General features: G+C 35.1%; 1 protein-coding gene across 2 annotated transcripts; it reads right to left on the reverse strand.

The window, feature by feature from the left end:
- Positions 1-5666: 5666 nt before the first annotated feature.
- Positions 5667-9024, reverse strand: LOC144440284 (uncharacterized). 2 transcript variants are annotated; one of them, XM_078129633.1, is made up of 2 exons: positions 8560-9024; positions 5667-7678 (listed from the first exon to the last, which is right to left on the reverse strand). In XM_078129633.1, the coding sequence occupies exons 1-2, from the start codon at positions 8575-8577 to the stop codon at positions 6824-6826; spliced, it is 873 nt and encodes a 290-aa protein (XP_077985759.1). In that variant the 5' UTR covers positions 8578-9024; the 3' UTR covers positions 5667-6823. The 2 variants fall into 2 exon arrangements, with proteins under 2 accessions (XP_077985759.1, XP_077985758.1); XM_078129632.1 differs by having other exon boundaries at positions 5667-7681.
- Positions 9025-14657: the final 5633 nt, after the last annotated feature.

Below are 14657 nucleotides of genomic sequence, written 5' to 3' on the forward strand. Positions count from 1 at the left end.
AAAACTACTCCCATGGTAAAAGAACTACTCCCATGGTAAAACTTTAAAAAATTACTCCCATGGTAAGAAAAAAACTCTCATGGTAACGAACTATTCCCATGGTAAAACGAAAATAATAAAATTATTCCCATGGTAAAAAAAAATACTCCCATGGTAAAAATAAAAAATAAAATTACTCCCATGGTAAAAGATCTACTCCCATGGTAAAAAACACTACTCCTATGGTCAAACTGAATTTAAAAAGTTACTCCCATGGTAAAAGACTGCTCCCATGGTAAAAAAAAATTCTCCCATGGTAAAAGTAAAAAAATATTACTCCAGTGGTAAAACAAACTACTCCCATGAAAAAATAACTACTGACATGGGTTTAAAAACTACTACTGTGTCCTCCTTAAGCTTTTGTACATAATAGAACCTATGAAGATGTATAAGAAGCAGTTGTAAGACTGAGTAAACCCCACAGCTCGAACTACAGTCATGCACCTAGGAGTGAAGTACAACGATGAATGGAACCCCGAGCGTTACATCGAGCATGTGTAACTTGGAAGGTGCAACATAATTACGCCAAAGAGTATAGTTGAACAACAAACATTCTCCGATCACTACATTTTTACCTCCCATAAGGGTACGAAAGGTATTAAAGTATGAGTGTTTGTCTGTATGTGTGTCTGTCTGTCTGTCTGTCTGTCTGTCTGTCTTTATGTCTGTCTGTCTGTCTGTCTGTCTGTCTGTCTCTGTCATCATTTTCTAAAATTCGGCTGGCTCAATTGTAATGAAATTTGGAATATATAATCTTTAGGGTAATAGCTAGACCTGATTAGGTTTTGAGCCAGATCGGTTAATGTTTAATTAGAGAAATTTGCATATTAATCAAATAATTAAGCAATATCTTAAGACTCCATACTCCAATTTCAATAAAAATTAGTGTATTCATCAAACATAAGAAAATACATTTGTCCTATAAAATTTGTTGGTGTACTTTAAAGTGTTAAGGCAATATGAATTAATATAATTACGCTATATTTATTTGAGTAAATTAGGGAGGCTGTCCTCAGTGGCCGGTCGCTGTCAATGGTTTTATATAGCATCTAGTCTGCCCGATCCCAAATTAGCTGTTCGAACAGACCAAATTCGAAACGTTTGGTGAGTATACAAATACTATAAAAAAATTTAGATCTCCCCTTTGGCTCTAGTGTCTACATTTCAAATGAGTTGTACCATTACGAAGTTCATTTCCGTGAGAGAATGTAATGAAGACAAATGCGTATGCATGAACCATGAGTGTAATATGGCAAGATGGCGTCCATGACGCGATCATGTTGACAGTAGTATTGTAGTAGGTAGCCTTTGCTTTGATTTTGGCGCTTCTTCTTCTGTGTTTGTGACATTGAATTCGGCGTGAACCAATTCGTACAATTCCTACAATGTAAATGCAAATAGAAGGGGTTCACATCTAAATTGCAAAGTTGAGTGGGTTTTCAGCTAAATTATGCCTTACTTGTCATAAAATCGCTCTAAGTCTATCCCTAGTCCTGCTTGCATACAGAGTGAGTCGTCCCTTCCTTCCCTTCGTTGAGGGTCGTGTCAGTAATAGAAACTTGCCAGCATAACTATAGCTATTTTTCAGCGTAATTTCATCCACGTTACTGGAATTGTGTTGTTTGGTTCAGAACAAACATTGAAAACTCAAAAGGCTCAAAAATAGAAGAAAAACATTCATAATTATAACAGGAGGTAAAAAATATTGCATAGCTGCTAGTTGATGGCATTACTATTAATTATGTACATTTGTTAGACGAAAGCTATACCAGAGTTAAAAGCTGACACAATTTGACTAGAACATAATTTAAATTTGGGGTGGGAGATATGAGTCCATCTATTTTATTGGGGGACGGGGTATGAGTCTGTTTTGTTTTGCATCTCACAGAATTGTACAAAGTAAAGGGTTTTGGATTGATCACAAAAATAATGTGGTTCATGATGTGGATATAAGTTGACCAAGGTTACACTTGGCTGTTCAGTACTAGATTAGTAACTTTTTATAGATCTTGTTAGTGATTCCAAAAAACAATGACACCAATAAAATATTGTATTCTCAATATAAAGCTCGAGGTATCCTGAATTTTTTCAAAATTATATATTCTACATGCATTCATACCAATTTTGATCCCATAAATTCCTGATTTAAATAAATACATCCTTATACACCTGTATTTCATTTTGGAATAATTTATTAAAGTACACATATTAAATATGTCAAGGTGATAACATTTCAAAAAGTTCTAGGGGCTCAAGCGTACCCCTTCCTGTACCTACTCTATTTATTTTCAATCAAAATTTATGTACTATTATTGCTACCTTGACATGTGCAAAAAGCACCAGAGCATTTATTTTGGTCCTTGAATATCAAAAATTGCCAGGGATGCGAGGGGGAAACGACCCTCACATACCCACCCTCACTTGATTCCCTCAAACTTTTATTAAAATTAAACCACCTAATTTCCAATTTTTCCATTTTTGCATTCTTTCTTACCTTTTACTTTTGAAATAAGTTACATTCATCAAGTCATGAGAAAATTCCAAAAATAAAAGTGTGCGTATGTATGTATGTATGTATGTATGTATGTATGTATGTATGTATGTATGTATGTGTGTGTATGTATGTATGTATGTATGTATGTATGTATGTATGTATGTATGTGTGTGTGTGTGTGTGTGTACGATAGGCTTAAGGTTAGTTGATTTGAGCAATTGCAGTGATACTAGATAGTGACTTATCTAACGTTAATCTCTATGAATTATGTGACTTGCTATTTTTACTCCGTGTCACTACATATTTCGAATGCAACCCGTCGTCTTACTTGAATCTTCTTTTCATTTCAATATTTATTTACGTAAAGAGATGTAAATAGAAACTTCATTTCAACAGTACTAATGTCTCAGTATACAAATCAGAGAGAATTGTGGGTAGTTAAGCTTAATGTGACCATTGCATTGGTCATTCGAAGGACGATTATGTAACAAATGTGAAAATAAGGTACTTGTAATTAACATCAGTTGTGAATTAAACACTCCCGCAAGATATTTCAAATGCTGTTATACATTTCTAAGGGGAACTGTATTCGTGTAAAACCTTTAATTTAGAACATTCATTGAAGAGAAATATATTTTACTTACCTATAATGGTAACGGTTAACCTGTTTCTACCAACTGCCAGGCCGAAATCATAGTTCACAGAGCAAGTATATACTTGGTTATTTCTTGATGAAGTTACTGGTATGACTAGACTTGTACTGTCTGTTAAGCTGAATTCTGAATCATATCCATTTTGCCAGATGGTAGTGCTACCTATTTGAACTATTGACGGTAAGCAATCTGGCCCAAAGCACCATTCCAGATAATATAAGTCTGAGCATCCTTCTGCTGAGTAGACACACTGTGCTGTTATATGTTCATTTTCACTGGCATAAACAGTTTGACCATTCGGACTGGTAACAGTCACTGTACATACCGATGCCACTAAATAAAAAATGAATGCAAAAGTTAGTTTAGAAAATTTGCCTGTGACTCCCACTTTGTTTGAATATGCTTGACAGAAATATGGCATTATTTGTATTGTTCCTTCTATAAGGGATTATAGTGTTATAGTTTTTTGTCCCAAAATGTTTGTCAGTTTGATTGCCTGATTGTATGCATGTGTTTGTTTCTTGGTGTATGTGAACACAATATCTCAAAATTGCTCCATTACATCTTAAGAATGGTTATTTTTTGTTATAGGTATAGCTTTAGGTGGGAGGTGGGTAGGTAAACCAATTTATAACTTCCTGACGCATATAGTGGAGAGAACAATTGTGACTGACACTTTTTAGTACCTATGTGTTGCCATAATTCATTTAAACAATGTCGCCATTCAGTCACATTGATTTAAGTATTTGAGGAAGGTCTTCTACAAAAACTTGTGTTGTTGTTGTTGTTGTTGTGGTTGTTGTTGTAATTATTATTATTATTATTACAAGTGAAGGGGTTTAAAAAGTATATAATAATAATGCATTGTGTGAGAGACAATTTAGAGGAATGGTGCCTTTTGGTCCTATTGTCAATAAAATGCATCCATTTGAGCATATATTTGCTATGCCGGCTCATATTTGCTATGCTGATTGAGGTTTGAGGCCGCCCTTTCACAAATTTATCTGTACATACTTCTGCATTCAATTTGTGAGAGTCTAAAATATAGTAAAAGTAATTTCGAAATTGCATGTTAGGAAAATGAAAAAGTTAAGGGGTGTAATATTATATAATGAAAATGTCTGGGAGGACTTTAGTTCAATATCACTGAAGTTGAAGTTTACTACTCAATTAATTTTGCAACATTTCTCATTCAAGCTCAAGTTATAACAGTTTAAAGTTTGGTTACTCCTCTGTATATGAATATAAATATAAGTATTATTTAATTTATTACTAATTATGCACACTCCACACTTTAGTAACTGAACTTTTAATAATTCAAATCTAATGTATGTCATAATACTGTGGAGTGTGCCCTGTAGACACCCATTAGGGTGGGGGAAATGTTGGGAGTTTTACTTCTTTTAGGTGGTGATTTTCCAGAATGTCTTGCCCCAGGGAGTGGGGAATTTGACAAATTGTATAAGACTAATTTCCAAATCCCCCACTATGCCCCGAGGTGGGGGGGGGGGGTGACATTGACTCGCGCATAAGGCACATGTTGAAGCCTGTATTACATGTAAACAGACGTGTCGTGTAGTTTTCAACTTGTCATATACTATACTGGCCATGGAATGAGAAATGGGCCCTCTCGGCAAAATTTTAACTTGTTGAGTTTTTGCTATATATTCAATCCATGTCATCTGAAGTTTCAAATAAGCAAAAAAAATGGTCAGAAAACGGCTAAATTTGCATAAAATTAGCATATTTGCATATATAATTAGCTTCTCCAAGGATGCCTTTCAGAGGCACATCAGATACTTGTCAGTGCTGGGATTTCTCACTATACTGTTTGCATTTAGGTGTCACAGTTGGTGTTATATGTTACTTATTGAATTATCGATGTGTTCTAATACATTTATTTCCATCATTAAGATATATATTTGTCTAAATGCGTTTAAAAATGGAAAAAGTAAATTGTGCATTTTTTTGGAAACCAACTTCAGGGCTGAGAACTACTTTTATAAAATGATCTGTGTTAATGGGAATTTTATTCTTTTAACAATTATTTTTACAAATGGTTATACAATATCATTCAGACCATTGCTAATGATATGTCACTATGAGAAATGACACTGTTGTACTTCCAGCAGTATTGAACCCCCCCCCCCACCACCACCACCACACACACACAAGCTTGCATACATACACATTCACCATTGTAAAGACACATACAAGCCATATATATATATATATATATATATATATATATATATATATATATATATATATATATATATATATATATATACAAACATAATATCAGTCAGTTACTCTTCTACATATTGATTGTTCTCTCATAATTATTAACTTGTTTAACTTTTATTACATTTAGAAAAAAATTACATAATTTATTCAGAAATATTGAATAAATTAAATTCAAGGACCATTTTCATTTACAATCGAGATTGTGTGATGTAAGTTTTATCATGTCCCTTGCTTGAAATATTTTGCACTCTCAAACCAATTTCAATGAGCTTTATATTCCCTTTCCATTATACAGTTTGAGTATATATAAAATCCATCAATCTACATTATATTGACATTAATTTGAATTCATTAGTACTAAATAATGTTGTTTGCTATCAATTGTTTGTAATTTGTTATCTCCAATAATGTGACTGTCCATAATTTGAGTCAAATATCAAGCATTTGTGCCAATACATTTGTTTTTTTAAATACAATTTCATCTAAAATCTTGTAACATATCCATTGCGACTGAGCATCCGTTGTCACTGTGTTTTACAAATATCACAGGTGAATCATTAACTATATTTGGTGTACACTATATTTCTCATGTGTCCTGTGCAATATATAATATCATTCAATTCTGTCATGATAATCACCAAATGGCCTGAACAGTTAAACTTTGCTTGTGCAGTGAGCAAATGACTGAGAAATGAGTATTCATTTTGGATTTTAAATGATTAGAAATACTTTATACTGTTTTCAACCAGAATAATATGTGAAACACAATGACCCTAGTCTAAGTTTGTATAACTCAATATGCTTCCACTACTTATCTCATTCAATTAAATGTTCCTATCAGGTGTAAGATCAAGTGTGTGATTATCAACTCACTACATGGTCATTCTATCTGTAAACAATGTTTACTCATTACAGGAAGCAAGTCCATGACTGTTTACAATGAAAGCATAGACTCTTATATGGACTTTTCACTGTAACAGTGAATGAAGTATCAATAAAATATGTCTCCATTCTAATTGTGACACAGTTGGGTTTCCTGTGCTGGCGACATTGTTTACAAATTGATATAGTGCAATGAGTTGATAATTAAACATCATTATTTTTACACCTGATTTGAACATTTTAATGAATGAGACAAGTAGTCTAAAGGCAACACATGTGTTGGGGGGGGGGGGTGACCAAAGTCAAAATATTGAACTTGAAACCCATTATTGTAACTATACAACATTCAACCATTGACAAGGGGAATTAGTTACAAACAGGAAACGTAAACAACTGAATTGGATAATAACAAAGGACACCATGAAACTCCTTGTCAATCAATTGAATGTAATACACATGTACAATTCTCTGTTCTTCCAACATGCTCTGGCAAGTACTAAAATCCAATTCATTTATTTACTTTCCATCTTCGAAACAAGTTCTGCTCATCAATGTATGGAGCAGGAGAAGTGACATCCTTGTGTGGAGTCCACACGTGTTCACGAATATAGTTGTACAGGTACAACTGCCTCTGTTGTGACATACCACCGGGAGCAAGTATGTCTGGCATACCTTGTACATCTACCGGTGCAGTGTTCCTTTTGAGTAATTCCAACTTTGTTTCTGGGTCATCCATCTGTTGTTTAACATACACAGTTCCTGGTTCTTCAGCAGTGAACCGGAAATACTGAAGTTTACGAATACCTGGCAAACCTTTAAAATGTCTCTCTAGGAACCCCTTCCAGTTGTACCATTGCCATTGCTGAACACCTGCCTCACTTCTGAACAGCTGAGCTTTGTAGCATCTGGCTGAAACATCAACTGTAGCCGCAAGTTGTGATAAAGTATCACAATCAGACTGGCGGTATCGTCTTTTGAGTATCCCAAAACATCCATCCACTAAACATCTTGTATGGCCAGGAATCGTGAATGACAATGTTATTGTTTCATGCAATCCAGTCATACACCTCCATGCCAGATAGGCAATAACATACCTATTTTTATTTTGTCCTCCACAGTTGTCGGCAATTAAATTTGCCCCCTTTTCGCCCATACAATGTTTCTCAAAGTAGTGGTGTAATAGGGAGATTACAGTGTCTGGTCCATGACATCCTGTACCATCAACACCAATGGTATCAGTTTCAGCCAGCAAATAATTAACTTGTAGTGGTATTGCTTCATTGCACACCCCAAATATTTGAATTTTCCTTGGAGTCTTGAAATAGATAGGTCCAACTTGTCTAGCGTGATATGGTATTGAGACCTGCTGGGCAAAGTCAAATGTGTAGTCAGATTTATGTAACTCTTGGGAGCATGGTAGTAAAGGGGGCTCTCTTCTATTCTCTAACTGTGCTAACTCTGCCTTTGCTGCCATACTTGAGTTTCTATACCTGTCTCTTGCATGCTGTGCTGTATTTAAATGTTGTAAAAATTCCTGTATAGAGTCCTGTTTTTCTTCCTCTGTCACTGCTTTACTTATGGCCTGCCTATGGCCTTCACATACTGCACAAACATCTGTTCTAGGGGTCATGAATTTTGTATGTGTTAAACATGTCCACCAAATATCCCTGAAGCTTCTGTAGCCTACAATCCTGTCTACTCTATTTGTCTCACATTGTTGTCTATATTCATTGTGTACCTGTTTTTTGTCTAGCTTACATGGTAAATAAATGGGTGGCTTCTCATCTCTTCCCCTATAGCTAGGTGCTGATGGTTGTGGTAGACCAAACAGTTCAGCATATTGTAGAATAAATTTAACTACTCTCTCTATATCTTCAAACTTTAGTGCATGTGTTCGTTGTTTCCATGTTCTCTTGGTTTAACTCCCTCTTCTTTGTAATGTTTCATTAAGTTTTTAAGTACTCTCTCACTAGTGTCATGGATAAATAGGAAACAGCTCTTGCATACATCCTTTCCTTCGAATGAATAATTGTATGATTTTATCTTCCTTGGTGTTCCCTTCATTGTTGTCTCTGCATTAAATTCAATGTTTTCTAGTTTGGACAACAACAATATATAATTCTCTCATTGTTAGTTTATATTTTATAATGCCATCATAATCAAACTGTTCGAATCACCGACGTCTGCGACTACACTGTTCTTTAGCTCTGTTTGCAATGTCTAACATCTGATCTTGAAACTCACCTTCAGTGACCTCAGCATCACAGCTTGACATGTATACTTTTGAAAACGTCTTTATTGTGTTGTCGTCGTGACTTACAAAGTTTTTTTCATGGTATTCATCTTCTTTGCTTTCATCTTCTGTCCCGTTTGATGTGTCTAGAACTTTGGCGTTATTGTTTGCTGAGTAATTATGACGTGTTTCTTCACAGCTGTTACGATCATCATCGTCCACTTCATCTTCCGTGTCACTAACATTAGTACCGGTAACGTTACATCCACACTTTGTGCAGTAAACTAATCTTCACTGTTTAAAATAGCTGCCAAAACTTCATCAACTGAAAAATATTTACTTGCCATCTCACTTCAGTTGAATGTCTAGTCTTTCAGAAACATACAACCACTTTCCTAATTGGCAGCGAAGGTCCTGAGATGTCGTAATGAATGCAGATTTTGTCAGCATCAATCGATCGTTCGTATAAAAACAAACAAAATGGCGGCTTTCAACCTTAGGTGATGACCTTTTACCACATTCATGACAACATTCATTACCCAGGAATCCCATTCTCGCATCAAACACCATTGAAATACAAGGGTAAACAACGCAATGCGTGAGTGGAAACAGCTTAGAACAGTGACGGTTACAGGTGAACTGTGAACGCGTATTCTATTGTTATGCAAATATGCCGAGAGGGCCCTTTGTCATTCCACGGCCCAACTGAATCTTTACAACAACAACAACAACAACAACAACAACAACAACAACAACAACAACAACAATAACGACGTTACAAAGAGATACAGAACAACAGGTTTTAGGTCAAATACATGTATCGGCCATGGATATACATGTATGTTATGCAATTCCCTAGAAAGTATACGTAAATAACCGTTCCCCATGTCATCTCAGTTTCACGTTTGCTCGCGATATAGACATGTTAAAGTTCAGTGGATTCAGTGTACTTTATTAGGTAACCGTTTATCAAAGGTAACCAGTGTTTATTATTCATAGAAATACTCTTCAAATTGATGTCATAAATATCCCACACCTGTCACCAGCACAATGTACTGGTAAAATACGTGGATCAGCAGACACTCCAAAAAAACACTGCATAACATTCGCCTATGAAATGTCGGAATAAAATATTTGCAATCTCCCTTGCTGTTTTAACTCATCCATAATTTTAGCAACTAAGTTTAATGTAAATTAATGATGATTATTCCTCATCGTCGGCAAAGTCATGTAAACAATACATTTGTATTTAAAACTGGTGAGTTTGTTTCTATCGTTGTCTATCTCACTTGTAATGTTGTATGTGATGTGTGTACGGCGGTACCGCATGCACACATACAACATGACAGTCACAAACCATTAACGGTCCAAGTGCAACAAACCCGCGGGCTTGCCTGGCGAAAACGGGTGTCATAAAAGTTGTTTGCATCTCTAAAGCTGTTTGTAGCGTTACTTATAATAGCCTAATAAATTGATAACAACTGATATAAGACGAAGATAAGGTTTGCCTCAATTGACTCACTCCTTAGAAATGATCTTACGCTGTGAACTACACTTTTACAGCTGTTTACTTGTGTTATGTAAGAGCCCATCATCACATGTGTAAATATTGGTACTCTTTGATAACAAGTCCACTTGCTTGGCTAATGGCTTGTCCCAGTAATGACAATGTAACGGACATTGCTATATTGTATTCAATTCTAGTGACGTCATTCACCTCACGCACACGTAGTAACAGACGCCATTTCTCACACTCGACACTTCGCAAAACTGAGAATTTCTGGATAATTTATAAGTATTCCTGTAATAATGAATGCTACCGTGATGTCACTTGTCCCCGATGACATGAATGATATCGGTGTCTGTTATCGTCTGAATTTGGGACCCAGAAATACGTACATACGCATGTACACACATCGAGTTGTCACAATACAGTGACAACAGTGTCAGCAGCAGACGATCTTTGAAACTGTCGGATTTTGAATTTCTATCCATAAACAAACGATATACAGTATGGAGTCGCGTATGTCAACTTGTACTCAAATGTATGTGTACACATTTGGAGATTTTGTGATGAAAGACTGAACCAAGTTGTGTAGTTCGAATTCTCAATGACTGCTGGTATTTAGGTATTTAGTAAATTTACAATTTATTCTGGTGATTTTTAGAGTTTTACTTTTAGAATTGCATAGGTTTGATACAGATAATTTCAAAAATCATGAAACCTTGTTACAACAGATATCACCAACCCATACATTCCAACGTTGTTTTTTTCCTAAATTTGAAATGTTTAAAGTGTGTTATGTCTAATTTGTTAAAAATTCACGTTATATGGTTATTTTGGTTACCATGGCAACCGATGTTATTAAATGACCGCTTTTTTAAACTCAGCATGACAAAGTACCCTTGGTAGTAGGGTCAATGTACAAATAAAAAGATATTTATCAGATTTATAATGTTGTTTGTGAGATGTATGTGTATATAATGAAAACATAATTTTCACGTCTACCATACGTTTCCATGGAAACAGCTATCCAATTTTATACAATTTATGTTACATCAGGTAGCACTAACTCATACATGTCTAATACAAGGGCATTTTTCACTGTATTATCTTTTTTTTCAATGTTTTATGTCAAATTTTGGAAAAAATGGTTAACATATTATGGTGGTTTTGGTTACCATGGCAACAGATGTTCATAAAATGACCCCCTATTTTGAACTCAGCATACAAAACTACCCCAGGTAGGGTGGTTAGTATTGAAATAAACTTGATTATTATAAAAATTATTATTACTATATACTTATTATTTAATTATTATTATTATTGTTACAAGTGCAGGGGTTTAATAGTATATAATAATAAAGCATTGTGTGAGAGACAATTTAGAGGAATGGTGCCTGTTGGTCCTATTGTCAATAAAATATCCGTTTGAGCATATATTTGCTATGCCTGCTCAAATTTGCTTTTTGCTATACTGGCTGACATTTGAGGGCGCCCTTTCACAACTTTATATGTACATACTTAATTTAGCATTCAATTTGTGAGAGTCTAAGGGTGACCTTTTTTTGTTTCTCATCTCCAGTGGAATAATCAAGCGGGGCAGGCGGGCGAAATAAAAAAAAAAAATAGGGGGCAAGGAAAAAAATCTGTATTTTTTCAGTTCTATTCTCTGTCCTTTCTGTCCTGTCAGTCTCTCTACAACTTCTTTTATCTTCTCTTTATTGAACTCCTTGTTACAGGTCATTGCCTTCATTTTAGCAAGTTTGACAAGTCCCTAGAACAACTTTGTAAGAAGATGAATGCTTATCATCCTGATGGGTGTATATCTGTAGCCATGAAATATTGTATGATTTTATCAGGAGTACTAATACATCCGTCCTATTAATCAAAGTGGCATTGACATCACTTATATTTTTTTTTATCTAATTTGAACTTTAGTATGTAACTTTTTGAAACACTTGCGTGATTGTCATCAGTGTGCTAGAGGAATATTCATTTATTATATGTATATCATTACTTCTATGAAACATTTTTCTTCTTTGGGAACTTGTCAAAATAATCCACCAAATAACATGTAACCATTTCTAGAACTCAGAACTCCTTTGGGATTTACTGTTTCCACCAAATAACATGTAACCATTTCTAGAACTCAGAACTCCTTTGGGATTTACTGTTTCCACCAAATAACATGTAACCATTTCTAGAACTCAGAACTCCTTTGGGATTTACTGTTTATTAAAAGTAATACTGTAAACATCGGTAACATGTCATGCAAGTCTTGGTTGACCTTGCAGTACAGTATACACTATGCGTCTTCTGTAACTCGTAAGTGTTGTTACTAATGTTAGCAATAGGCAATAGCAAGACGTTGTTGCATAGTGTTGACACCGACACATTTACATTCAAACATTCCAAAGCTTAAACTATTTAAATCGTCAATCACTGCTCCTTTTGAGTCATTTTGTACAATTTTTGTAACATCCATGCCTAAAACCTGTGTTTATGACACAATTGAAGCTTGTGTAATTTGTCCCCGATGATACAAATGATTTAAAGCTAGAAACTGTTCAAGAAATTGTTTTTGTTTTTTTGAGGAATGCAGTATGACTTTTACCAATTTTAAGCATAATTTTGAAAATGATAGAAATATTCTGAGCTATTATTACATTGCAGCAAAATGTACGCGCGGCGGCATTAATTTCGAGCCCTGTCCCTCATCAAACCTCAACGACTTCAGCCATGAAAGACACATGCTGTTCCGACGTAACAAGGGGGGGGGGGGGGGTAAACGACAGTGTTCTGCCAAGGTTTCCAACAAGTGGGGACAAAGGCCCCTTGGTTGCAAAAGTGGGGTCATTTGACAGGGAGTTGGGTCAATTATTATTGTGTATGAAATATTCATATATATTACTTCAGACAACTATAGAGATACTGTGGTCTGAGATATTCCATTACACATAGACTAAATTACCTAACTACATAAAAAAAATTCCATTCACAATATCAGTTCCCAGTAAGCGATTTTAGAAAAAGAAGGCAATTAAGATTATGTAATTTTAAGAGGGTATACTATATATTGTTTCGAAAGATTGGACAGCCAGGTAGTCACAATTTTTAATCTGAATATCAATGAATAGCAGTGCTCAAATATATAATTCCCTTTTTCAGACAAGGACAAAGAACAACTTCAAAATAAGTCACATTGAACATATGATTGAATAAAAACTTTGAGAAATCCTAATTTTGTAACCACTTGCTTCATTTTTAGACAGCATTAGTTACACATTACTGTAAACTTCATACGGAAAGCTGACATTAGGTGCCCTTGAAACTCAGAAATCTTGAACTAAAGCTATTAACAACGTCAAAGTTATTGTTTTTTGATTTGCACAACAAGTTCAATCTTCATGTCTGACCAGGCGCACATGCATCGACTGTCGATAGTGGCCATGCCAGTGATCACGCATTGATTCAGTGCCCAACATTTACATGTCACTGTCAACATCATGCAACACGATCCCCTGACACAACTTTTTACGGAATCAAAATACACATGTACTCATTTTGTTTCCATTAATCTAACCCATCAACAAATGAAAATCACAACCATAAATTTGGTTTACTCAGGCTTCTGAGCTGTGGCAGATAGATGTTCCGATTTCCCGTAGCAAGTTCAGTGTTTCGCACACGTCAGTGAGTAGGGCAGCGGTCGTGACAGTGACGGTAGACAAAACATGTGACGAGAGACTTCCATTTCGACGTCTCATCTCAGAGACTCCCTCTAATGTTTCAATTTGTAGACTAGGTTTATCAAAGTTGATCTTTTTGTGGCATTTTGCTGTGGTTGATGTGTACACCAAATTATATTGAATTTGAAGTGTACTTTCTTTAACTTTATTACAGCCATATAGAAAATTGATAATTATATTGGGTACATAAGTGTATAAAATGGCTTCGCTAAATGAAGTAACAATTGCTCTTTCAAAAACAAAACAACTTGGGAAGTCAGCGAGCTCATACTTATTGTCGTGGTTAACTTAGTTTGAAGCAGGCTTATTTTCATATTCACTTTCAAGCCCTCACAAGAATAAATAAGTGACTGATAACTGTACATCTGTCTGATGATTGTAGTGAAAACTGATGAATGGGTTGAATGCTCTTTAAACACACTAATAGCTATTCACTGACTATCTATTCTCAATTTCAAGAGCTTATATTGACCCATTTCGAAACTGTTTGTATAATCACCTGTCTACATTTCTCCTACTTGTGTTTTGTTTTTGTTGATGCGTATTTTTGATGTGCAATGAATATTATATTCAGCATGATCCTGGGGCCAACTTCACATACATGATGTATCCTACACATATCCGGACTGTATCAATAACTTGTACCAACTTTGTTTGAGACGCAATCAAAAATCCGAATGTGCGGTAATTAATGGCTGTCAAGAGAGATATCATCGCTTAGTTTGGAGTTCTAGCAGAAGTTTTCAACAGATTGTGAACATATTCACAGACAAGTAAGTTTCTTACTTCTCTGTGGCATATATATTCGAATACTTATATTGTTGAGTTAACATTTATTTTTAAAAAGGTGAGATTT

This window comes from Glandiceps talaboti, chromosome 9, assembly GCF_964340395.1.
Source record: "Glandiceps talaboti chromosome 9, keGlaTala1.1, whole genome shotgun sequence".
Classification (NCBI taxonomy): Eukaryota; Metazoa; Hemichordata; class Enteropneusta; family Spengelidae; genus Glandiceps; species Glandiceps talaboti.